Raw genomic sequence first — 26,621 nt, 5'->3', positions numbered from 1 at the left:
TTATTATTTATATTATCCTGCTACACATCCCAGTTCACCCTGTCACCCCACATTCTACAGATTTTGGTTCCGATATTTATCAAGTTCAATTCCTGGGCGGGTCCCTTAACAGAGCTGGATGAAAAACATCTGGATCTGCCTACACGAAGCCCCAAGACCAACCAGTTGTTTCACTGAATACAGCTTCAATAAGCTCACTACTCACATTCTCAAATACATAGAAAGATACAGTTCGACCACGACGTTTTGACCAGGTTTACATTTTTATGTTAAGATTATGGGGTGCTGGAGATTCTCAGCAGTGAATATTGTTCTTCTGTCTTTCTGTAAGTATTTTTTTATTCGCTACTCACTCCGTATTCACTTTTAAGTGTTCAGTGTCCATTGTTTCTTCAATTTCGTGAAGTTGTGAAGGGGGAGGAGGATCAAATGTTTATTCAAAGGAGGTTCTGGCCGTGTAAAACAGACTCAAAATTACTCTATTTCTGAAATACGACAAGAATACGTTTCTTCAGTGGAAAAGTGACATAGGTGTTATTTTCTCAATATCAGATATGTGATGGAAAATCGGACTTAATGAAAATAAACTGTCACGTTATATTTGATTTCTTCCTTTCCCTTTGTTAATTTGTTTAAATCTATTTTTGTATTTACCTTAGCTATGCGATTCATTAAACCAGTAGTTTTACAACATGTAACATAGCATTTGTATGTGCTTTAGCAGGTACTGTCCAACTAAAGGATGTCCTGGCAGTCGCTAAACTAAATCAATAGGAATAGTCCTCGGAACCTCTGGAGGCACATAATCAAATTGAAATGACTGCATTGTAAAACAATGATCCAAGTCATCCAATCTGGTGTAAAATATTTCTGACACTTTGACAGTCCTTTAGCTATCTATGCCTGTTTGATTTATTATCAGCAGACTTTGAATGTTTAATAGAATTTCACTTGAAATCATGTATTGTTTACTTCGATGTTCAAAGTTTTGCCAATATTAACAGAATCTGAAGTAAACTAAACTAACTAACATTTGTCTCAAACAATTTCCCACAATAATTTCAGATTTTATTTGAATATGAAGTCAATAAGCTATAACAACAACTCACAAACATTAGGGTTATTTTATATAAGAACATAAAAATAAATAAACATGGCTTGATCACTACATCAATGTAACTGTGACAAGTTTATTAGACCCGGTCTCAGTAGTTGTGATAGGGAAAAGATACAATAGAACTGTGAAGTGATGCGACCACATCAAAAAATGTTACTGCTGCCATCTGTAATGAAAATTTCCTAACAGGAAATTGATTCTGAGACTCAATTATCTGCTGCATGCAAACAGGGGCACTTCTCCTCAGGGAATACAAGATTGGAAGCACTGATATAGATTGAGGAACAGTTTGTAGCTCAAGTACACTCTGTAGGCATTGTTACTGTAGAAGAAGTGGGGAAATTCCTCACTTGACCCATTTTCAGTGTGTCCTTTTGAGGACTTAAAAAGTTGCACACTTACTGCTTACAAGTGATATTGAGAAATCAAAGTGACAAGATGTTGAGGAGGTGTTCGGAGGTCATGTAGCCTACTGTAAGTACTATAGAGGTAATGGTGTACTTCTCACATGTTGTGAAGATTACTCCTGGGCTATAGAACCAACTTAAAACTCATTGATATTCATGAAACAGAACTTAGTAAGAGTTGAGCAAGTCTTCTTGTGAATGATGTAACTTCTCACATTACCTATTTTCAGGGTTTGCCTTCTTGGGGACATAAGTTGCATACTTACTACTTACTAGTGATATTCAGTGATATGGAGGGTGCAAAGTAACACAGAGCACAATGAGTGCCATGACATGATGAGCTTTGTGTTGTGTTCTCTAGCCTGACCTTCCATCATCCCACATCAGCCCACAATGACAAGATTGTGATGACATAAGCAGGCAAAAATAAGATGCAAAAATGCCCCTTCTTCTCCTCCTACTCCCTCCTCCTTCTCTATGTGCCCAGCTTGCGATGGCCACCGGGGACACAAACTGACCCCTGTGCGTTCTGTTAGCCTTTGTATGTGTCTCAAATGGCACCCTATTCCGTATATAGTGCACAACATTTGACCAGAGCCCCATACACCCTGTTCAAAAGCAGTGCACTACATAGTGAATAGGGTGTCATTTAGGACAAAAATCTTTTTCTACTTTGGTTGGCAAGGGTGGCATTGCACTCATGGAGGAGCAAAGAACGATTCAACCGATTCACAACAGATACAGTGGCTTTTCATTGTTGAGTATGAGAAAATAGCCTGTAGCTATAACAAGAGAGAATACTATGCCCCCAATTTTACCTCTGGCCACTCCTCTTAGTTTAGTGGCTTATTCTCATCCTTTGACTAACCTTTAGGCTACACTTGGAATCATCTTATGTACAATGCATTCGGAAAGTATTCAGACACCTTTACTTTTTTGTTACGTTACAGCCTTATTCTGGCCTTCTAGGCAGAGTTCCTCTGTCCAGTGTTCTTTTGCCCATCTTAATCTTTTCTTTTTATTGGCCAGTCTGAGATATGGCTTTTTCTTTGCAACTCTGCCTAGAAGGCCAGCATCCTGCAGTCGCCTCTTCACTGTTGACGTTGAGACTGGTGTTTTGCGGGTACTATTTAATGAAGCTGCCAGTTGAGGACTTGTGAGGCGTCTGTTTCTCAAACTAGACATCCTAATGTACCTGTCCTCTTGCTCATTTGTGCACCGGGGCCTCCAACTCCTCTTTCTATTCTGGTTAGAGACAGTTTGCGCTTTTCTGTGAAGGGAGTAGTACACAGCGTTGTATGAGATCTTCAGTTTCTTGGCAATTTCTCGCATGGAATAGCCTTCATTTCTCAGAACAAGATTAGACTGACGAGTTTCAGAAGAAACTGCTTTGTTTCTGGCCATTTTGAGCCTGTAATCAAACCCATAAATGTTGATGGCCCAGATACTCAACTAGTCTAAAGAAGGCCCGTTTTATTGCTTCTTTAATCAGAACAACCGTTTTCAGCTGTGCTAACATAATTGCAAAAGGGTTTTCTAATGATCAATTAGCCTTTTAAAATGATAAACTTGGATTAACTAACACAACGTGCATGGGAACACAGGAGTGATGGTTGCTGATAATGGGCCTCTGTACGCCTATGTAGATATTCCATTAAAAATCAGCCATTTCCAGCTACAATAGTCATTAACAACATTAACAATGTCTACACTGTATTTCTGATCAATTTGATATTATTTTAATGGACAATTTTTTTTGCTTTTCTTTCAAAAACAAGGACATTTCTAAGTGTCCCCAAACTTTTGAATGGTTGTGTATATTTTTTACATAGGTATTCAGATCCTTTACACAGTACTTTGTTGAAGCACCTTTGGCAGTGATTACAGCCTTGTCTTCTTGGGTATGATGCTACAAGCTTGGCACAACTGGGGAGTTTCTCCCATTCTTCTCTGAAAATCCTCTGGCTGAGCCACTCAAGGACATTCAAAGACTTATCCCGAAGCCACTCCTGCATTGTCTTGGTTAGGGTCATTGTCCTTTTGGAAGTTGAACCTTTGCCCCAATCTGAGGTCCTGAGCCCTCTGGAGAAGGTTTTCATCAAGGATCTCTCTGTACTTTGCTCCATTTATCTTTCCCTCCATTTACCTTTCCCTCAATCCTGACTAGTCTCCCAGTTCCTGCCGCTAAAAAACATCCGCACAGCATGATGCTGCCACCACCATGCTTCACTGTAGGGATGGTGCCAGGTTTCCTCCAGACGTGATTCTGGGCATTCAGGCCAAAGAGTTCAATCTTGGTTTCGTTAGACCAGAGAATCTTGTTTCTCATGGTCTGAGAGTCCTTTAGGTGCGTTTTGGCAAACTCCAAGCGGGCTGTCATGTGCCTTTTACTGAGGAGTGGCTTCCGTCTGGCCACTCTTCCATAAAGGCCTGATTGATGGAGTGCTGAGATGGTTGTCCTTTTTGAAGGTTCTTCCATCTCCACAGAGGAACTCTGGAGCTCTATCAGAGTCACCTCCCTGACCAAGGCCCTTCTCCTCCAATTGCTCAGTTTGGCAGGGGGGCCAGCTCTAGGAAGAGTCTTGGTGGTTCCAAACTTCTTCCATTTAAGAATGATGCACTGTCAACTGTGGGACGTCATATAGACAGGTGTGTGCCTTTCTAAATCATGTCCAATCAATTGAATTTGCACAGTGGACTCCAATCAAGTTGTAGAAACAGCTCAAGGATGATCAATGGAAACAGGATGTACCTGAGCTCAATTATGAGTCTCATAGCAAAGGGTCTGAATAATTATGTAAATAAGTTATTTCAGTTGTTTTTTAATACATTTGCAGAAATGTCTAAAAACTTGTTTTTGCTCTTTCATTATGGGGGTATTGTGTGTAGATTGATGAGGGAAAAAAATATTTTATACATTTTAGAATAAGGCTGTAACGTAACAAAATGTGGAAAAATCAAGGGTTCTGAATACTTTCCGAATGCACCGTATCTAATGCAATCTTCATATCTCATGTTTTTTTTAATGTTCTGAATATTGACACATTGATTGTGTTATGCTTAAGGTCCAGCTTTAAGACTGGACTAAATCACATCATTTGATTGTTAGAACTAATATCTGGTTGTGTAAAGTATATTTACATTTGTTAAAAGATTTATTTTGTCATTTAGCAGACGCTCTTATCCAGAGCGCCTTACAGGAGCAATTAGGGTTAAGTCTCTTACTCAAGGGCACGTCAACAGATTTTTCAACTAGTCGGCTTGGGGATTCGAACCAACGCTCTTAACCACTAGATTTTTTATTCATTTATGTAACCTTTATTTAACTACGCAAGTCAGTTAAGAACACATTCTTATTTACAATGATGGCCTACCAAAAGTCAAAGGCCTCCTGTGGGGACGGGGGCTTGGGATTAAAAATACTAAATAAATACAATATAAATATAGGACAAAACACACATCACAACAAGAGAGACAACACAACACTACATAAAGAGAGACCTAAGACAACAACATAGCAAGGCAACAACACATGACAACACTGCATGGTAGCAACACAACACAACATAACAACAACATGATAGCAGCACAAAACATGGTACAAACATTATTAGGCACAGACAACTGCACAAAGGGCAAGACGATAGAGACAACAATACATCACACAAAGCAGCCACAACTGTCAGTAAGAGTGTCCATGATTGAGTCTTTAAATGAAGAGATTGAGATTAAACTGTCCAGTTTGAGTGTTTGTTGCAGCTTGTTCCAGTCGCTAGCTGCAGCAAATTGGAAACAGGAGCGTCCCAGAGATATGTGTGCTTTTGGGACCTTTAACAGAGTGTGACTGGCAGAACGGGTGTTGTATGTGGAGGATGAGGGCTGCAGTAGAGATCTCAGATAGGGGGGGAGTGAGGCCTGAGAGGGTTTTATAAATAAGCATCAACCAGTGGGTCTTGCGACAGATATACAGAGATGACCAGTTTACAGAGGAGTATAGAGTGCAGTGATGTGTCCTACAAGGAGCATTGGTGGCAAATCTGATGGCCGAATGGTAAAGAACATCTAGCCGCTCGAGAGCACCCTTATCTGCCGATCTATAAATTATGTCTCCGTAATCTTGCATGGGTAGGATGGTCATCTGAATCAGGGTTAGTTTGGCAGCTGGGGTGAAAGAGGAGCGATTACGATAGAGGAAACCAAGTCTAGATGGCCTGCCGCCCCTATTTATTGTTTAAGACTAGGCGGGATCGCTCAAAGGAATATACGTGCAGTACGCCTAGGTAATTTAATTGTGCTCTTGTCTATTTAATCAGGAAATGCTTTCCTTTTGAGTCCTGTGGAGTGGGATTTCAGCATGCTGCATTAATAATGGGGAGATTGGTTGGTGTGGAACGGGCCAACTAGTGGCCTGGTTTGGTTACTATGCTCGATGTGGGGGTCAGCGAGTCTGTCACTTATACAGTAAAACCATATAGTAGAGTATACTGTTTGAACTAAGATTTTTTTAATGTAAAGATAACTTTGCACAAACATGGACTTTACAACGACACCAGGACGGTTCTCTGTCCAAAAGGACAAAAGGAATGAGAGTGCAGATGAGAAAAATAAGAGATTTGGGAGTTTTCTTGTTTTATTTACCCATATTAGGCAAACTAACTTGAACAATAGCAACATCACCATCAACACATAATGTAGAGGATGTTGCATGTTCTGGTGATGTCTTGAACATGTCTTCTAAAAACAAGATCCAGACAGAATTCAATAAACATTTGAACCTACTGAGCTTAGACTACATTCCATTTTTACAGAACTGATTCGATTTAAAGACCTAGCTACTTTCTTAGATTTTCCTTAAAACCCACATTATTTGAGAGGGTAAATATACATGTATTACAGTATGTACTTGATCTTTTTAGAAACATTAACCATTCAGCTCTTCCACTGTGTTGGTGTTTTTTTGTGTGGTGAGTATAGTCAGTGTAGTTATAGAAATATAATCACAGATCCTACCAATTACGATCTACCCATTTCAGACCAACTTGTATTGGGATGCCGTCGTAGTGATTCTATTTCTATGGGTAAGCTGATGGGGAACCAGGGAGAGTTAGTTGAGACTTGAGGCTGAAACTGAAAACCAAATAAATGCAGCCAACATCCCTGGGCCTCCCGGCTGCAAGCATGCAGCAGAGCGGTTGGATTTCCCATAAGACACAAAGGGGCCGAGCTTCAAACTTGGCTCAGGCGAAACTTCTGGTTTCAATTTATTTCTGGAGCAGTCACTGCTGATTTTAATTAGTTGAACGTTTGTGGAGGGGGCTTTTTTGTTGCTTACCCAGCCTTTTTAGTTGTATTTTTTTCTCTATTTTCTCCCCCCTCTCTTCCTTAGTCTTTGTGTGTGTGTGTGTATTTTGATGGTTGGCATTGGCCAACATCTGGAAGCCTTTGTGTAATATGTGTACAGCTTCTTTTAATGTTTGCGTAGTTTTGTTAGATCACCATCCCTCTCGAAGTGATAAAAATCCCTCATCTGGCTTGAATCAGCCATTAATATTGTTGTTATGTGGAAACACAAGCAGGGAGGGAACGGCAGATAAGATGTGTGGGAAGAAACACTCACAATGCCTTCTAGAGCTTGTGTCAAACCACAGCACCACAGCACCCCCAAACCAGGCCTGGGCCAAATACATATTCACTGTGTTTCATTTACAATCAAAAACTTATTTCAAAAAGGTTTGGAATCTATTATATACTTTGTACATAAGCTAAAATGTATAATAAAACATAAGTATTTTGAATAACAACCAGTTACTAGTAAAGCTTCCCTGTATGTACGCATACAATTGTCTCTACCAAGAGGTCTGGACCGTTATGGCAGAGGAATGGGAATGCTCTACTCTGGCTGTTCATGTTAGACCCACTGCTGGTGGGGAATAAATCATGCATTTCAGTGTCATGCAATTTGGTTTGGAAGCACCCTCAAACGCCTACAGTATGAGGCACAGAGTAAAATTGGGCCAATGTCTGCAGACCTTCACACATTATGGATATCCTATCCCAGCCCTTTCCTTATCTAGATAAACCAGGCGTGCGTCCCAAATGGAATTCTATTCCATTTATAGTGCACTACTTTTGTCAGGTTTTGAACAGGACCCATAGGGCTGTGGTCAAAAGTAGTGCATTATCCAGAGAATAGGGTGCCATTTGGGATGCACACCAGGGCTGTGCCTGCACACCAGGGCTGTGCCTGCAACCTATCTGATGTGGCTTGTCACAATAAAAAGGGTGTGCTCTAAACAGCAGAACATTTGGCAGATCGGTGTGATAACGATATGGTTTTGGAGATATATCAAAACTTGATTTGAAAGTTAACTTTGTCTTCCAAAGAATGTTGTGATAACCTGTTTAGCCTTGGTTTATTGTCACAGATCCATGTGAAGTTGTATAGCCTGGCCCTATGGTTCTGTTTTGTGCCAGCCATTCTATACAGAGCCAGAACTGCTTTCCTCTGATTATTGTGCGTGTGTGTATGTGCTTGCCTGCGCATGTGTACGCGCTTACATGCGTGCATGTGTGTGTATTCCACAGGCCTTCCCATCCTCTCCTTCACACACATCAAGACCAGCCTGTGTAAGTGGTGTGACTACTCCAGCCCTATCTGTGAGGACAGTGTGTGTTACACCAACTGTTCCCTCTCCTCCTTCTGTAATCTGAGTGAAGAGATCTGCGTTGCTATATGGTAAGTGTGCAGGTTTCCCAAATTCAAGTTTATTTGAAATAGGCTACATAAAGAATGAACCTTTCACATTAAAAGCAGCAAGAACGTTATGGACAAATATACATACAACAACTAGTAATGTTGATCTGGTTTAGCTTATAAGTGCAGCAGGTAGCCTAGTGGTTAGAGTGTTGGGCCAGTAACCGAAAGGTTGCTGGGTCGAATCCCTGAGCTGAATCCCTGAGTCTTAGTTCCTGCCCTCATAGCCCCTCCTAGCCCATGGTGGTTGTTTCTGTAAAGTCTATTGGCTGCTCCAATGGCACCCTTTGGGCACTGGTCAACAGTAGTGCACTACATAGAGATTATGGTGCCATTTGGAATGCATACCTACATAGAGATTATGGTGCCATTTGGGATGCATACCGATTGAAAGAGACTGGTGTTATTGAGACTGGTGTTGTTGAGACTTGTGTTGTTGGCAGGCAGGATACAAAGCAGATTGGATTGACCATTTGTAAAATAAAAACTTCCAGTCCAGTCAAACAAATCATGCATAACAATTCCACACAAAACCACAAAAGTAAAAAGGCAACTTCCCAGACACATTTTCCTATTCTAAAATAGTTCAGCCATTTCCGTTTACTAGTTTGATAAATAACTTCTGTGTGTGTGTGTGCCTGCGCGTATGTGTGCGCCTGCACACGTGTGTGTCCGTCTGCCTGCTCGCCTGCCTGCCTCTCTGCCTGCTTGCCTGTCTGCTTGCCTGTGTTTGTGGGTTTCCATGTGACCCAGGCGGAAGGACAACCAGAGTACGAGTGTGAAGACGTTATGCCACCAGCCCAAGCAGCCCCTGGAGAACATCATGTTGTCCAACTACTCCTCCAACGAGTGTGTGATGGCTCCTCATCCTTCTGAGGACGGGGTCCTGTTCGTCTGTGGCTGCCTGGGAGAACATGAGTGCAACGATAAGCTCATATTCGACAAGGGCTCTAATGGTAAGAAGCACCTTTTTTTTTTACCCTGGAACCAGGCGTGGTGTACATGGTGCAACCAGACATTTTTTACATTGAAAAGTATTTTATTATGATTATGTAAGTATTTGATGATTAATTAGGATTATTTACAATTTAGTCTATCAATAAAAAGAGGAGAAACATGTATAATGTACAGTGCCTTCAGAAAGTATTCATACCGCTTGACTTATTCCACATTTTGTTACAGCCTGAATTCAAGATGGATTAAATATGATAATTATTTCACCCATCTACACACAATTTCCCATAATGACAAAGTGAAAACATGTTTTTAGAAATGTTAGCAAATTTGTTGAAAATTAAATACAGAAATATCTTATTCACATACAGTACCAGTCAAACGTTTGGACACACCTACTCATTCAAGGGTTTTTCTTTATTTTTTACTATTTTGTACGTTGTAGAATAATAGCGAAGACATCAAAACTATGAACTAACACATATGGAATCATGTAGTAACCAAAAAAGTGTTAAACAAATCAAAATATATTTTATATTTGAGATTCTTCAAAGTAGCCACCCTTTGCCTTGATGACAGCTTTGCACACTCTTGGCATTCTCTCAACCAGCTTCATGAGGTAGTCACCTGGAATGCATTTCAATTAACAGGTGTGCCGTGTTAAACGTTCATTTGTGGAATTTCTTTCCTTCTTAATGCGTTTCTTTCCTTCTTAATGTGACAATCAGTTGTGTTGTGACAAAGTAGGGGTGGTATACTATTTTGATAAAAGACCAAGTCCATATTTTTTAATTTTTTTATTTCACCTGTATTTAACCAGGTAGGCCAGTTGAGAACAAGTTCTCATTTACAACTGCGACCTGGCCAAGATAAAGCAAGCAGTGCAACAAAAGCAACAACACATAGTTACACATAAACAAACGCACAGTCAATAACACAATAGAAAAATCTATGTACAGTTGTGTGCAAATGTAGAAGAGGAGGGAGGTAAGGCAATACATAGGCCATAGAGGCGAAATAATTACAATTTAGCATTAACACTGGAGTGATAGATGTGCAGATGATGATGTGCAGGTAGAGATACTGGGGTGCAAAGGAGCAAAAAAATAAATAATATGGGGATGAGGTAGTTGGGTGGGCTGTTTACAGATGGGATGTGTACAGGTGCAATGATCGGTAAGCTGCTCTGATAGCTGATGCTTAAAGTTAGACAGGGAGATATGAGACTCCAGCTTCAGTGATTTTTGCAATTCGTTCCAGTCATTGACAGGAGAGAACTGGAAGGAAAGGCGGCCAAAATAAGTGTTGGCTTTGGGGATGACCAGTGAAATATACCTGCTGGAGCGCGTGCTACGGGTGGGTGTTGCTATGGTGACCTGTGAGCTGAGATAAGGCGGGGCTTTAGCTAGCAAAGTCTTATAGATGACCTGGAGCCAGTGGGTTTGGCGACGAATATGTAGTGAGGGCCAGCCAATGAGAGCATACAGGTCGCAGTGGTGGGTAGTATATGGGGCTTTAGTGACAAAACGGATGGCACTGTGATAGACTACATCCAGTTTGCTGAGTAGAGTGTTGGAGGCTATTTTGTAAATGACATCGCTGAAGTCGAGGATAGGTAGGATAGTCAGTTTTACGAGGATATGTTTGGAAGCATGAGTGAAGGAGGCTTTGCTACGAAATAGGAAGCCGATTTTAGATTTCAATTTGGATTGGAGATGCTTAATGTGATTCTAGAAGGAGAGTTTACAGTCTAACCAGAAACCTAGGTATTTGTAGTTGTCCACATATTCTGAGTCAGAACCGTCCAGAGTAGTGATGCTAGTCGGGCAGGCGGGTGGGGGCAGCAATCGGTTGAAGAGCATGCATTTAATTTTACTAGCCTTTAAAAGCAGTTGGAGGCCACAGAAGGAGAGTTGTATGGCATTGAAGCTCGTTTGGAGGTTTGTTGTTCATAGAAGGCACCCCATAGAGACTGCCAGAGGTCCGGACAACATGCCCTCCGATTTGACACACTGAACTCTAACTGAGAAGTAGTTGGTGAACCAGGCGTAACCGCCATCTTTTATCGATGGCGGTTATGATATCGTTTAGAACCTTGAGCATGGCTGAGGTGCACCCATGACCAGCTCGGAAACCAGATTACAAAGAGATTACATAGTACCCTTGAATGAGTAAGTGTGTCCAAACTTTTGACTGGTACTGTAAGTATTCACACCCCTGAGTCAATACAATGTAGAAGCACTTTGGTGGTGATTACAGCTTTGAGCCATCTTATGTATCAGCTTTGCACATCTGGATTTGAGTATTTTCTCCCAATCTTCCTTGAAGATTTTCTGGAGCTCTGTTAAATTAGATGGGGAGCGGCGGTGAACAGCAATCTTAAAGTATTTCCACAGATTTTCAATGGGATTCAAGTTTGTGCTTTGGCTGGGCCACTCATGGACTTTCACATTCTTGTTCTGAAGCCATTCCAGCATTGCTTTGGCTGTATGCTTGGGGTCATTGTCCTGTTTGAACGTAAATCTTCGCTCCAGTCTAAGGTCGTTTGCATTCTGAAGCACGTTCTCATCAAGGAGATGCCTGTATTTGGCTCCATTCATTGTTCCCTCATCCTTACCAGTGTCCCTGCCGCTGAAAAGCATCCCCATAGCATGATGCTGCCACAACCATGCTTCACTGTAGGGATGGTGTTAGACAGGTGATGAGCTGTGTCTGGCTTTCTCCAGACATAGCTCTTTGCATTCAGGCCAAAGAGTTACATTTGTCTCATCAGACCACAGAAGATTTTGCTCTGAGTCTTTCACGTGTCTTTTTGCAAACTCCAGGCATACTGTCATGTGCCTATTTCTCAGGAGTGGATTCTGTCTGGCCAAGATTGGTGAAGTGCTCTAGAGACTTTTGTCCTTCTGGCAGGTTCTGTCATATCAGCTAAGGAACTCTGTCGTTCTGTCAGAGTAGTCATTGGGTTCTTGGTCACCTCCTTGACCAAGGTCCTTCTTGCCTGGTTGCTCAGTTTGGTCAGACGGCCAGCTCTATGCAGAGTGGGTAGTTATATATATTTTTCCATTTCCCAATGATGGAGACCATTGTGATTTTGGAAACTTCACTATTATTAAACTTGTTTTATACCCTTCCCCAGATATATGCCTCATCACAATCCTAACTCGGAGATCTACGGACTGTTCCTTGGACTTCATGGTATAATTTCTGCTTTGACATACACTGTCAACTGTGGGACCCTAAATAGACAGGTGTGTTTTTTTCAAAATCATGTCCAAACAATTTAATTGGCCACAGGTGGACTCCAATCAAGTTGTAGTGACATCTCAAGGAAGATCAAAGGAAATTGGATGCACCTGAGCTCAATTTTGAGTGTCATAGCAAAAGGGTGTGAATACTTATGTAAATTAGATATTTCTGCATTTAATTTTCAATAAATGTGCACACATTTTTTTAAACATATTTTCGCTTCGTCATTATAGGATATTGTGTGTAGATGGGTGAGAGAAAAACATATATTTTTATCAATTTTGAATTCAGGCTGTAAAACAACAAGATGTGGAATAAGTCAAGGGGTATGAATACTTTCTGAAGGCACTTTAAATACTACAAAATGTAATAGTAGTAGTAATGTTGTATACTTACCTACAGTCTTCACTGTGTTTTTAACTGTGTCCTCAGGTTTTTCCAAGCTCAAGAGTAAAGATGTGATCCCAGTGGTAGTGATCAGCCTTGTCCCTCCCTTCTTAGTGGCTATCATTGCTTCCATGGCTTTCTACCTGTACCGTACCAAACAGCCCAGAAAGCAGCCCAAAGACTGGGCTCCCAAACGCACACACTACAAGGTGGGTGGAACACTGAAAAATATAATAGCTTCCAATTGGTTGATGTGTGTCCCAACTGGCACCCTATTCCCAACAACATAGTGCACTCCGCTTGACCAGAGCCCATAGGTCCCTGGTCAAAAGTAGTGCACTATATAGGCAATAGGGTGCTATTTGGGACACAACCATAACCAACTGGAAGCAATTTATAAAGAGCTGTCAACTAAAATCCCCTATTGGATGGGTTGCTGAAGGCGACTTGATACATAACTAAAAATATAGTTAATTCATTCATTCATCAGGCTTTGGACATCCCTGAGGGACTTAGTGGGGACGTCATCACCGGTGGTGAGGACTGCCATGGCAAGCCATCAGCCATCAATGGCGACACCACCTCTGACATGTGTCCTGTCCGGGCCTGTAACTTCAACCACAACATGGAGCAGCTGCCTATCCAGCTGGAAGCCTTGGTGGGGAAGGGTCGCTTCGCTGAGGTGTGGCGGGCCAAGCTCCACCACCAGGCCGCCGGTTCTCTGTACGAGACAGTGGCAGTGAAGGTTCTTACCTCTCCCCTGTTTTGTTTTCCTTCTCCCTAAATGGCACCATATTCCCTATATAACGCACTGCTTTTGACCAGGGCCCCTTGGGCTCTGGTCAAAAGTAGTACACTGTGTAGGAAGTAGGTTGTAATTCAGTACACAGCCTTTGTTTTCCCTCTCCCCTTTAAAAAAATATACTATTCTGTAAAGTGTTCTGAAGGAATGAATACCTTATTGTCCATTTAGGGGGAATTTGTCTAGCAACATATCGTAGCCCTTTGGCACACACATACACAAAAACACAGGACATACAACACTTCACTGATGTGCAACACATATCAAAGGACAAACTTCAGACAGACATACACTGTAGATGAATACTGTAAGTGTGGGTTTGCTTTATAGTCCGTCTGTGTTTAGGAATCTGATGCTGGTTGGAATAAATTATTTGCGTTCCCGGTTTGTTCTGCAGAGTGGGGTTTTGAGTGTTGGCCGGACTGTACCATTTTATATTGGTCGTACAGATGTATTTGGTCGTACAGATGTGATGTATTTATTGATGTGATTTTCATGTGATAAAACACTTTGAATACATTTTGATTTGATATTTGATTTGAAGATCTTCCCGTCTGTGGAGTACGTGTCCTGGAGTAAGGAGAGGGCCATCTTCTCTGACGCCAACCTGGAGCACGACAATGTGGTTAAATTCCTGACAGCAGAGGAGCGAGGGCCCTCCGGCTCCCCTCAGAGGCAGTACTGGCTGGTCATGGCCTATCACAGCCTTGGGAACCTGCAGGTATGTTTATCTTTGTCAGTGGTGTAAAGTCCTTAAGTAAAAATACCTTAAACTACTACTTAAGTTGTTTTTTTGGGTATCTGTACTTTACTTTACTCCACTACATTCCTAAAGAAAATAATGTACCATACATTTTCCCTGACACCCAAAAGTACTGGTTACATTTTGAATGCTTAGCAGGACAGAAAATGTTTCAATTTCACACACTTATCAAGAGAACATCCCTGGTCATCCCTCCTGCCTCTGATCTGGCGCACTCACTAAACACAAATGCTTAGTTTGTAAATTATGTGTGAGTGTTGGAGTGTGCGCCTGGCTATCCGTAAATTTAAAAAACAAGAAAATCGTGCTGTCTGGTGTCAGGGAAAAATGACATACTTACCTGATTTGTTTGATATTAATAGTAAACGGTTATATATTTAACAAAGACTAAGACTGGCCTGCTAATGCTGAGTTTTTATGGTGTCCACTCTAGCTTCCTGCAGTTAGTTTGGGCGTCTGGTTAAGGAAATGAGTTTTACTAGGGATAGCTTGAGCTCACAATAAATTGGTGATAAAAATCTAAAAGCTGGCATTCTATAGACAAGATGTGGTGTGTGTGACCCAAGATAGAGATAGCCTGGAAGAGTTTAGAACGATGCCTCATTGTCTCATCTTCCTGGCATTTGTGAAACTAAGCTGGGTTGGAAGTAAAACAACATCCCGTGCAGATAACCAGGAGATGGACCAAGGTGGCTTATGGGAACGGTAGAAATGACTGACCGAGCATTTAGGTCCTATATAAGATCTCTATTTTTTCATTATCAGTTAAGCTCTCGGCAACACAACTTAGTGTGCGGTCAACGGTTTCATTATTGCAATAATTAATCGATGTTGAATAAATATGATTGTTTGAATAATTGGCCAAGTCTCTCTCAGTACTGAAATTTCCACTACACTGGTTTGTTTAATATAAGGAATTTCAAATGATTTATACTTTTACTTTTGATACTTAAGTATATATTTAGCAATTACATGTACTTTTGATACTTAAGTAGATTTAAAACTAAATACTTTTACTCAAGTAGGATTTTACTGGGTGACTTTCACTTTTACTTGAATCATTTTATATTAAGGTATCTTTACTTTTACTCAAGTTTGACAATTGGGTACTTTTTCCACCGCTGGTCTTTGTTTTGGTTATTGCTTAGTTGATTGAGGCCAGGATCCAATCGAAGTGACGTTGTCAACAAGCGTATTGCATTTGACTTCTAAAAGTAATTTACGCTTAAGCCGATATCCGCAGCGTTTGCCATGAATGTGATCTCTGTGAACGTTGGAGACATTGCCTTTAAAAGGCTAAAGGGCGACTTGACACGAAAATAGATTTCATTTGTTCATTTATTCATCCATCCATCCATTCCAGGACTTCCTGGCGGGCCACGTGTTGAGCTGGGCTGAGCTTTGTGCTATGGCTGGGTCGGTGGCTCAAGGATTGGCCCACCTTCATAGTGATACCACCCCCTGTGGGATCCCCAAGGTGCCTGTGGCCCACCGCGATCTGAAGAGCAGCAACATCATGGTAAAGAGCAGAAGAGAGTGTGCCCTCTGTGACTTTGGTCTGGCTCTGAGGCTGGACCTCTCCCTCACCGTGGATGACTTTGCCAACAGTGGCCAGGTAAGGTGGAACAGGTGTAATGTTCATTGTAGTCGCTAAGGGAACGAGGTATCAGTGTTCTACTCTAGCTACAGCAACTATGAAGTAGGCCTATGTATGGTGCCTTCTGACACAACTACTGTATCTGTGAAAATTCTTACAGAAAATAATATATTAAATTGTAGTCCTGGTTGAATGCCACCTTAAATAAAAAACTACGCTATATGAATGAAATTGTTTTATAACGCGGTGCTAAAACCAAAATGATGTTTAATGTACAGATGTAGGATCTTAATTTGAGCCAATTTGTTACAACAGGATAATAATCCTGCAGCAACAGGACATTTTAATTATTATGTAGATTTATAAATAATGGACATTTCTGTCGGGGTTGATATATTTTTCAAATGGGACAATCAAGTCTGAAATTTCACAGAGGAAATTACAAACTTCAGAAGCATTTTTAAACCTCAAATAAACTACAAGTTTAAAATGTCCTGCATTGTAGGACAGTTCTCCTGCAACAGGGTGATCAAATTTATATCTACATCTGTAATGTCCCTGTCCCTTGTTGTCCAGGTGGGGACAGCTCGCTACATGGCCCCTGAGGTGTTGGAGTCTAGGGTGAATCTGGAGGATCTGGAGGCCTTTAAACAGATGGATGTCTACTCCATGGCCCTGGTCCTCTGGGAAATGGTGTCCCGCTGCGAAGTCATAGGGGGTACATTAAGCTATTCTACTACGGTGATTCAGGGTAAACGTTTGTAACTCAGACTTTGATTAAAGTAAAAGACTGTGATGAAAGTATAGAATATATGATAAATAACAAAGCGTTTACAGTGTGTTTCCTGTATTTTCATAGAAGTGAAGAGTTATGAGCCGCCCTTTGGCTCTAAGGTGTCTGACCAGCCGTGTGTGGACAGCATGAGGGACCTGGTCCTGAGAGACAGGGGCAGACCTGAGATACCCACCAGCTGGACAACACATCAGGTACACTGTGTTGTGTGTGTGCATGGTGAGGGAACTGGGAAGTCAGCACTCCTCTGCCCATTGAGGCCGGTATTCAATATGAGCGCTCTAGTTGATAATGCGGCTGTTGAAGACAATATTACCGCGTTTCCAATTGAGCTGCAGATGTCGGCTCAATTGGAAATTACGTTTAAATATGAAGCGTGCTATAGCGAGGTTTCCAATTGAATCCCGGTCTGCATGATAACCTATGATAACAGTTTACAATCACATAAACTATAATTCACATTGGTTGTCAACAGGTTTGGGGTCAATTATATTCCAATTTACCCAATACAGGGAGTAAACTGATGGAAGTAATATATATATATATACACTGCTCAAAAAAATAAAGGGAACACTAAAATAACACATCCTAGATCTGAATGAATGAAATATTCTTATTAAATACTTTTTTCTTTACATAGTTGAATGTGCTGACAACAAAATCACACAAAAATTATCAATGGAAATCAAATGTATCAACCCATGGAGGTCTGGATTTGGAGTCACTCAAAATTAAAGTGGAAAACCACACTACAGGCTGATCCAACTTTGATGTAATGTCCTTAAAACAAGTCAAAATGAGGCTCAGTAGTGTGTGTGGCCTCCACGTGCCTGTATGACCTCCCTACAACGCCTGGGCATACTCCTGATGAGGTGGCGGATGGTCTCCTGAGGGATCTCCTCCCAGACCTGGACTAAAGCATCCGCCAACTCCTGGACAGTCTGTGGTGCAACGTGGCGTTGGTGGATGGAGCGAGACATGATGTCCCAGATGTGCTCAATTGGATTCAGGTCTGGGGAACGGGCGGGCTAGTCCATAGCATCAATGCCTTCCTCTTGCAGGAACTGCTGACACACTTCAGACACATGAGGTCTAGCATTGTCTTGCATTAGGAGGAACCCAGGGCCAACCGCACCAGCATATGGTCTCACAAGGGGTCTGAGGATCTCATCTCGGTACCTAATGGCAGTCAGGTGTCACGAACCGGCTCAGAGCCCGTAATAAAAGGGAGACCACGTGGAGATAAGGAGTAACAAAATATATTTATTAAATAAAGAAACTAGGTATAATATACAATGGTGTGTGTAATCAGTAATCAGTAGTGTAAGTGAATGTTTTGCATGCATGAATGTGATAATGCAGGGTGTTGAAAGATGCTAACACAAACAACCAAAAAGCACCATGAAACATAACCGAATCTATCAAGGTGTCTGCATGGAGAGAGTCTCCTCCATGAATGGGGAAGTGGTGTATTTATCCTGGGAGACACCGGGCCCAGGTGTTTCCCATGTAGCTGACGACCCTCCCAACTCCGCCCATCGACATCCTAATAAGGAAACAAGAACAAAGAGAGAATAAGGCAGACAGAGTGGGAGGGTCGTCACACAGGCTACCTCTGGCGAGCACATGGAGGGCTGTGCGGCCCCACAAAGAAATGCCAACCCACACCATGACTGACCCACCGCCAAACCGGTCATGCTGGAGGATGTTGCAGGCAGCAGAACGTTCTCCACGGCGTCTCCAGACTCTGTCACGTCTGTCACATGTGCTCATGTGCTCAGTGTGAACCTGCTTTCATCTGTGAAGAGCACAGGGCACCAGTGGCGAATTTGCCAATCTTGGTGTTCTCTGGCAAATGCCAAACGTCCTGCACGGTGTTGGGCTGTAAGCACAACCCCCACCTGTGGACGTCGGGCCCTCATACCACCCTCATGGAGTCTGTTTCTGACCATTTGAGCAGACACATGCACATTTGTGGCCTGCTGGAGGTCATTTTGCAGGGCTCTGGCAGTGCACCTCCTTGCACAAAGGCAGAGGTAGCGGTCCTGCTGCTGGGTTGTTGCCCTCCTACGGCCTCCTCCACGTCTCCTGATGTACTGGCCTGTCTCCTGGTAGCGCCTCCATGCTCTGGACACTACGCTGACAGACACAGCAAACCTTCTTGCCACAGCTCGCATTGATGTGCCATCCTGGATGAGCTGCACTACCTGAGCCACTTGTGTGGGTTGTAGACTCCGTCTCATGCTACCACTAGAGTGAAAGCACCGCCAGCATTCAAAAGTGACCAAAACATCAGCCAGGAAGCATAGGAACTGAGAAGTGGTCTGTGGTCACCACCTGCAGAACCACTCCTTTATTGGGGGTGTCTTGCTAATTGCCTATAATTTCCACCTTTTGTCTATTCCATTTGCACAACAGCATGTGAAATTTATTGTCAATCAGTGTTGCTTCCTAAGTGGACAGTTTGATTTCACAGAAGTGTGATTGACTTGGAGTTACATTGTGTTGTTTAAGTGTTCCCTTTATTTTTTTGAGCAGTGTATATATATACAGTGGGGAGAACAAGTATTTGATACACTGCCGATTTTGCAGGTTTTCCTACTTACAAAGCATGTAGAGGTCTGTCATTTATATCATAGGTACACTTCAACTGTGAGAGACGGAATCTAAAATAAAAATCCAGAAAATCACATTGTATGATTTTTAAGTAATTAATTTGCATTTTATTGCATGACATAAGTATTTGATCACCTACCAACCAGTAAGAATTCCGGCTCTCACAGACCTGTTAGTTTTTCTTTAAGAAGCCCTCCTGTTCTCCACTCATTACCTGTATTAACTGCACCTGTTTGAACTCGTTACCTGTATAAAAGACACCTGTCCACACACTCAATCAAACAGACTCCAACCTCTCCACAATGGCCAAGACCAGAGAGCTGTGTAAGGACATCAGGGATAAATTGTAGACCTGTACAAGGCTGGGATGGGCTACAGGACAATAGGCAAGCAGCTTGGTGAGAAGGCAACAACTGTTGGCACAATTATTAGAAAATGGAAGAAGTTCAAGATGACGGTCAATCACCCTCGGTCTGGGGCTCCATGCAAGATCTCACCTCGTGGGGCATCAATGATCATGAGGAATGTGAGGGATCAGCCCAGAACTACACGGCAGGACCTGGTCAATGACCTGAAGAGAGCTGGGACCACAGTCTCAAAGAAAACCATTAGTAACACACTACGCCGTCATGGATTAAAATCCTGCAGCGCACGCAAGGTCCCCCTGCTCAAGCCAGCGCATGTCCAGGCCCGTCTGAAGTTTGCCAATGACCATCTGGATGATCCAGAGGAGGAATGGGAGAAGGTCATGTGGTCTGATGAGACAAAAATAGAGCTTTTTGCTCTAAACTCCACTCGCCGTGTTTGGAGGAATAGAAGGATGAGTACAACCCCAAGAACACCATCCCAACCGTGAAGCATGGAGGTGGAAACATCATTCTTTGGGGATGCTTTTCTGCAAAGGGGACAGGACGACTGCACCGTATTGAGGGGAGGATGGATGGGGCCATGTATCGCGAGATCTTGACCAACAACCTCCTTCCCTCAGTAAGAGCATTGAAGATGGGTCGTGGCTGGGTCTTCCAGCATGACAACGACCCGAAACACACAGCCAGGGCAACTAAGGAGTGGCTCCGTAAGAAGCATCTCAAGGTCCTGGAGTGGCCTAGCCAGTCTCCAGACCTGAACCCAATAGAAAATCTTTGGAGGGAGCCGAAAGTCCGTATTGCCCAGCGACAGCCCCGAAACCTGAAGGATCTGGAGAAGGTCTGTATGGAGGAGTGGGCCAAAATCCCTGCTGCAGTGTGTGCAAACCTGGTCAAGAACTACAGGAAACGTATGATCTCTGTAATTGCAAACTAAGGTTTCTGTACCAAATATTCAGTTCTGCTTTTCTGATGTATCAAATACTTATGTCATGCAATAAAATGCAAATTAATTACTTAAAAATCATACAATGTGATTTTCGGGATTTTTGTTTTAGATTCCTTCTCTCACAGTTGAAGTGTACCTATGATAAAAATTACAGACCTCTACATGCTTTGTAAGTAGGAAAACCTGCAAAATCGTCAGTGTATCAAATACTTGTTCTCCCCACTGTATATATATACACTACCGTTCAAAAGTTTGGGGTCACTTAGAAATGTCCTTGTTTTTTAAAGATAAGCAATTTTTTGTCCATTAAAATAACATCAAATTGCTCAGAAATACAGTGTCGACATTACTAATGTTGTAAATGGCTATTGTAGCTGGAAACGGGTGATTTTTAATGGAATATCTACATAGGCGTACATAGGCCCATTATCAGCAACCATCACTGCGGTGTACCAATGGCACGTTGTGTTAGCCTTTTAAAATTATACATTTGGATTAGCTAATTGATCATTAGAAAACCCTTTTGCAATTATGTTAATAACACAGCTGAAAACGGTTGTGCTGATTAAAGAAGCAATAAAACTGTCCTTCTTTAGACTAGTTGAGTATCTGGAGCATTAGCATTTGTGGGTTCGATTACAGTCTCAAAATGGCCAGAAACAAGGCACTTTCTTCTGAAACTCATCAGTCTATTTTTGTCATGAGAAATAAAGACTATTCGATGCAAGAAATTGCCAAGAAACTGAAGATCTCGAACAACGCTGTGTAGTACTTCCTTCACAGAACAGTGCAAACTGTCTCTAACCAGAATAGAAAGAGGAGTGGAAGGCCTCTGTGCACAACTGAGCAAGAGGACAAGTACATTAGAGTGTCTAGTTTGAGGAACAGACGCCTCACAAGTCCTCAACTGCCAGCTTCATTAAATAGTACCCGCAAAACACCAGTCTCAACGTCAACAGTGAAGAGGCGACTGCAGGATGCTGGCCTTCTAGGCAGAGTTGCAAAGAAAAAGACATATCTCAGACTGGCCAATAAAAAGATTAACATGGGCAAAAGAACACAGACACTGGACAGAGGAACTCTGCCTAGAAGGCCAGCATCCCGGAGTCGCCTCTTCACTGTTGATGTTGAGACTGGTGTTTTGCGGGTACTATTTAATGAAGCTGGCAGTTGAGGACTTGTGAGGCGTCTGTTCCTCAAACTAGACACTCTAATGTACTTGTCCTCTTGCTCAGTTGTGCACAGAGGCCTCCCACTCCTCTTTCTATTCTGGTTAGAGACAGTTTGTGCTGTTCTGTGAAGGGAGTAGTACACAGCGTTGTACGATATCTTCAGTTTCTTGTCAATTTCTCTCATGGAATAGCCTTCATTTCTCAGAACAAGACTGACGAGTTTCAGAAGAAAGTTCTTCTGTTTCTGGCCATTTTGAGCCTGTAATCGAACCCACGAATGCTGATGCTCCAGATACTCAACTAGTCTAAAGAAGACCAGTTTTATTGCTTCTTTAATCAGAAAAACAGTTTTCAGCTGTGCTAACATAATTGCAAAAGGGTTTTCTAATGATTAATTCTTCTTTTAAAATTATAAACTTGGATTAGCTAACACATTGGAACCATTGGAACACAGCAGTGAAGGTTGCCGATAATGGGCCTCTGTACGCCTATGTAGATATTCCATTCAAAATCAGCCGTTTCCAGCTACAATAGTCATTTACAACATTAACAGTGTCGACACTGTATTTCTGATCAATTTGATGTTATTTTAATGGACAAAAAAAATGCTTTTCTTTCAAGAACAAGGACATTTCTAAGTGACCCCAAACTTTTGAACCCTTGTGTATATATATATTTTTTTACTTTCTGTATTGACTAAATAGTCAATGAATCAAACCTTCCTGGTCCTACTCTTCCCTACTGTAGGGTATGGATCTTCTGTGCGCCACCATCAATGAGTGTTGGGACCACGACCCAGAGGCCAGGCTCACAGCCCACTGTGTGGTGGAGCGCTTTGGAAGTCTAGAAGAGGAGATGGAGCAGAAGGGGTTAGACACTATCAACAACAGCCAGAACAACCATCAGGGTCCTCCCTCTGGTATCTTCCCTGACTGTGACGTGGACCCTTTGACCCCTGAAACAGACACAGAGGGACCCTCATCCCTGGGCCGCTGACTGAGATAATATAAGGATCACCAGAAAGAGACATTTCTGTATGATAGATTGATGGCACTCTACCCTACGAACAAAAGGGACACATTTTTGTATGATATATTGTTTAATTTGAAGGAGCTGGTCTCCTGTTCGATTTGTGTAATATAGCCTTTATGAAGTGTCTTACGAATGCACTTATGAACTTGTGACACTGAAGAGTTCTTTCTGCCCCTTGGAAAGTTTTGTGCACAGGATTCAGGGAAGAGAGCAAACTAGCATACCACTAATTATCATCCCAACTTAACATGTCAATTTGACCAATAACTAAAAGAGCAGATCAGTTTCCAAATCTGAAGTACATAAATCCTGTAGTGAATGATGACATGTATGCGTCACTAATGGCACCCTGTTCCTTACTACTGTTGACCAGAGCCCTATTGCTCTGCTATATACAGGGACTAGGGTGCTGTTTGGGAGGCAACAATGGTTGTTATTTGCTACAGTACAGAAAGCACTATATTTTGTGACAATCTCCATTGGTGTTCCAGCTATTTAAATTGGTCCTCCTTCCTATTGGAGAGAATTTACCTTACAAGAATGATTCCTTACCACATTTTTTCTTCTTCTCAAATGAACTGTTCCATTGCCTTCTTACAGTGTGTAGCCTCAAAAGCCCTATTTATACCTGCCGCTTACATGCGTTCTTCGTCCTGATCTTCTCCAGTCTTGCCAGTTTACACTTACAAGATCTGATCAAAATTAGTTCACAACGAGTCTTTTAATCATCTACACATGTCTAAAAATGTGGGCACAATCAAAATGAGTCAAGATTAGGACAAAGGGCGCATGTTAAAACCAGGTATAAAGTGGCTGAAGAGCAGTGTGGTCCTCGTCCTGCCAGTATGCATCCCAAATGCCACTATAAGCTCTGGTCAAAAGTAGTGCACTATATAGGGATTAGGGTGCCATTTGTGACACAAAACTAGAGTTATCTCAGAGCTGAGGGGTTTGCATTTTTCTTAACCACAAGCTGCTGCGACTGTGAATGGTGAATAGACTAGGGACCACAACACACAAACTAGCATGGAGAAATGCCCTTTTTAAGATGAAAGAAAACCAAAGAGCATTTAATGATTCCTTTGAACTAATAGCTGCACACACACACATACACACGTTTGGGGTCACTTAGAAATGTCCTTGTTTTTGAAAGAAAAGCAATTTTTAGGTCCATTAAAATAACATCAAATTGATCAGAAATACAGTGTAGACGTTGGTAATGTTGTAAATGACTATTGTAGCTGGAAACGGCTGATTTTGAATGGAATATCTACATAGGCGTACAGAGGCCCATTATCAGCAACCATCACTCCGGTGTTCCAATGGCACATTGTGTTAGCTAATCCAAGTTTATAATTTTAAAAGGCTAATTGATCATTAGAAAACCATTTTGCAATCATGTTATCACAGCTGAAAACGGTTGTGCTGTTTAAAGAAGCAATAAAACAGGCCTTCTTTAGACTAGTTGAGTATCTGGAGCATCAGCATTTGTGGGTTCGATTACAGGCTCAAAATGTCCAGAAACAAAGTACTTTCTTCTGAAACTCATCAGTCTATTCCTGTTCTGAGAAATGAAGGCTATTCTATGCGAGAAATTGCCAAGAAACTGAAGATCTCGTATAACGCTGTGTATTACCCCCTTCACAGAACAGCACAAACTGGCTCTAACCAGAATAGAAAGAGGAGTGGGAGGCTCCGGTGCACAGCTGAGCAAGAGGACAAGTACATTAGAGTGTCTAGTTTGAGAAACAGATGCCTCACAAGTCCTCAAATGGCAGCTTCATTAAATAGTACCCGCAAAACACCAGTCTCAACGTCAACAGTGAAGACGCGACTCCGGGATGCTGGCCTTCTAGGCAGAGTTGCTCTGTCTTAATCTTTTCTTTTTATTGGCCAGTCTGAGATATGGCTTTTTCTTTGCAACTCTGCCTAGAACGCCAGCATCCTGATGGTTGCTGATAATGGGCCTCTGTACGCCTATGTAGATATTCCATTCAAAATCAGCCGTTTCCAGCTACAATAGTCATTTACAACATCAACAATGTCTGCAATGTATTTCTGATCAAGTTGATGTTATTTTAATGGACAAAATAAATGGCTTTTCTTTCAAAAACAAGGACATTTCTAAGTGACCCCAAACCTTCAACGGTAGTATATATATATATATACACTGCTCAAAAAAATAAAGGGAACACTTAAACAACACAATGTAACTCCAAGTCAATCACACTTCTGTGAAATCAAACTGTCCACTTAGGAAGCAACACTGATTGACAATAAATTTCACATGCTGTTGTGCAAATGGAATAGACAAAAGGTGGAAATTATAGGCAATTAGCAAGACACCCCCAATAAAGGAATGGTTCTGCAGGTGGTGACCACAGACCACTTCTCAGTTCCTATGCTTCCTGGCTGATGTTTTGGTCACTTTTGAATGCTGGCGGTGCTTTCACTCTAGTGGTAGCATGAGACGGAGTCTACAACCCACACAAGTGGCTCAGGTAGTGCAGTTCATCCAGGATGGCACATCAATGCGAGCTGTGGCAAAAAGGTTTGCTGTGTCTGTCAGCGTAGTGTCCAGAGCATGGAGGCGCTACCAGGAGACAGGCCAGTACATCAGGAGACGTGGAGGAGGCCGTAGGAGGGCAACAACCCAGCAGCAGGACCGCTACCTCTGCCTTTGTGCAAGGAGGTGCACTGCCAGAGCCCTGCAAAATGACCTCCAGCAGGCCACAAATGTGCATGTGTCTGCTCAAATGGTCAGAAACAGACTCCATGAGGGTGGTATGAGGGCCCGACGTCCACAGGTGGGGGTTGTGCTTACAGCCCAACACCGTGCAGGACGTTTGGCATTTGCCAGAGAACACAAAGATTGGCAAATTCGCCACTGGCGCCCTGTGCTCTTCACAGATGAAAGCAGGTTCACACTGAGCACATGAGCACATGTGACAGACGTGACAGAGTCTGGAGACGCCGTGGAGAACGTTCTGCTGCCTGCAACATCCTCCAGCATGACCGGTTTGGCGGTGGGTCAGTCATGGTGTGGGGTGGCATTTCTTTGTGGGGCCGCACAGCCCTCCATGTGCTCGCCAGAGGTAGCTTGACTGCCATTAGGTACCGAGATGAGATCCTCAGACCCCTTGTGAGACCATATGCTGACACATGCACATTTGTGGCCTGCTGGAGGTCATTTTGCAGGGCTCTGGCAGTGCACTTCCTTGCACAAAGGCGGAGGTAGCGGTCCTGCTGCTGGGTTGTTGCCCTCCTACGGCCTCCTCCACGTCTCCTGATGTACTGGCCTGTCTCCTGGTAGCGCCTCCATGCCCTGGACACTACGCTGACAGACACAGCAAACCTTTTTGCCACAGCTTTGCATTGATGTGCCATCCTGGATGAACTGCACTACCTGAGCCACTTGTGTGGGTTGTAGACTCCGTCTCATGCTACCACTAGAGTGAAAGCACCGCCAGCATTCAAAAGTGACCAAAACATCAGCCAGGAAGCATAGGAACTGAGAAGTGGTCTGTGGTCACCACCTGCAGAACCATTCCTTTATTGGGGGTGTCTTGCTAATTGCCTATAATTTCCACCTTTTGTCTATTCCATTTGCACAACAGCATGTGAAATTTATTGTCAATCAGTGTTGCTTCCTAAGTGGACAGTT

At 42.5% G+C, this 26,621-nt stretch overlaps 2 protein-coding genes across 2 annotated transcripts in view; one reads left to right on the top strand and one right to left on the bottom strand.

The window, feature by feature from the left end:
- Positions 1-128: 128 nt before the first annotated feature.
- On the top strand, positions 129-23,102 carry LOC139538894 (TGF-beta receptor type-2-like). Its single transcript, XM_071341449.1, has 10 exons — positions 129-326; positions 8,110-8,260; positions 9,032-9,234; positions 12,914-13,077; positions 13,359-13,613; positions 14,215-14,391; positions 15,797-16,048; positions 16,607-16,748; positions 16,890-17,017; positions 22,673-23,102. The coding sequence occupies exons 1-10, from the start codon at positions 278-280 to the stop codon at positions 22,919-22,921; spliced, it is 1,770 nt and encodes a 589-aa protein (XP_071197550.1). The 5' UTR covers positions 129-277; the 3' UTR covers positions 22,922-23,102.
- The window catches only part of LOC139538893 (leishmanolysin-like peptidase), a 50,656-nt gene continuing 46,680 nt past the window's right edge, over positions 22,646-26,621 (bottom strand). Inside the window, exon 17 of the mRNA XM_071341448.1 lies at positions 22,646-22,768. Coding sequence (XP_071197549.1) covers positions 22,734-22,768 — 35 coding nt within the window. The 3' untranslated portion in view covers positions 22,646-22,733. The remainder of the gene's footprint in view (positions 22,769-26,621) is intronic.

The sequence above is a fragment of the Salvelinus alpinus genome, chromosome 14 (assembly GCF_045679555.1).
Source record: "Salvelinus alpinus chromosome 14, SLU_Salpinus.1, whole genome shotgun sequence".
NCBI classification, from domain to species: domain Eukaryota; kingdom Metazoa; phylum Chordata; class Actinopteri; order Salmoniformes; family Salmonidae; genus Salvelinus; species Salvelinus alpinus.
The sequence above is the reverse complement of the archived record's forward strand: the minus strand, read 5'-3'. Positions and strand labels throughout refer to the sequence as shown.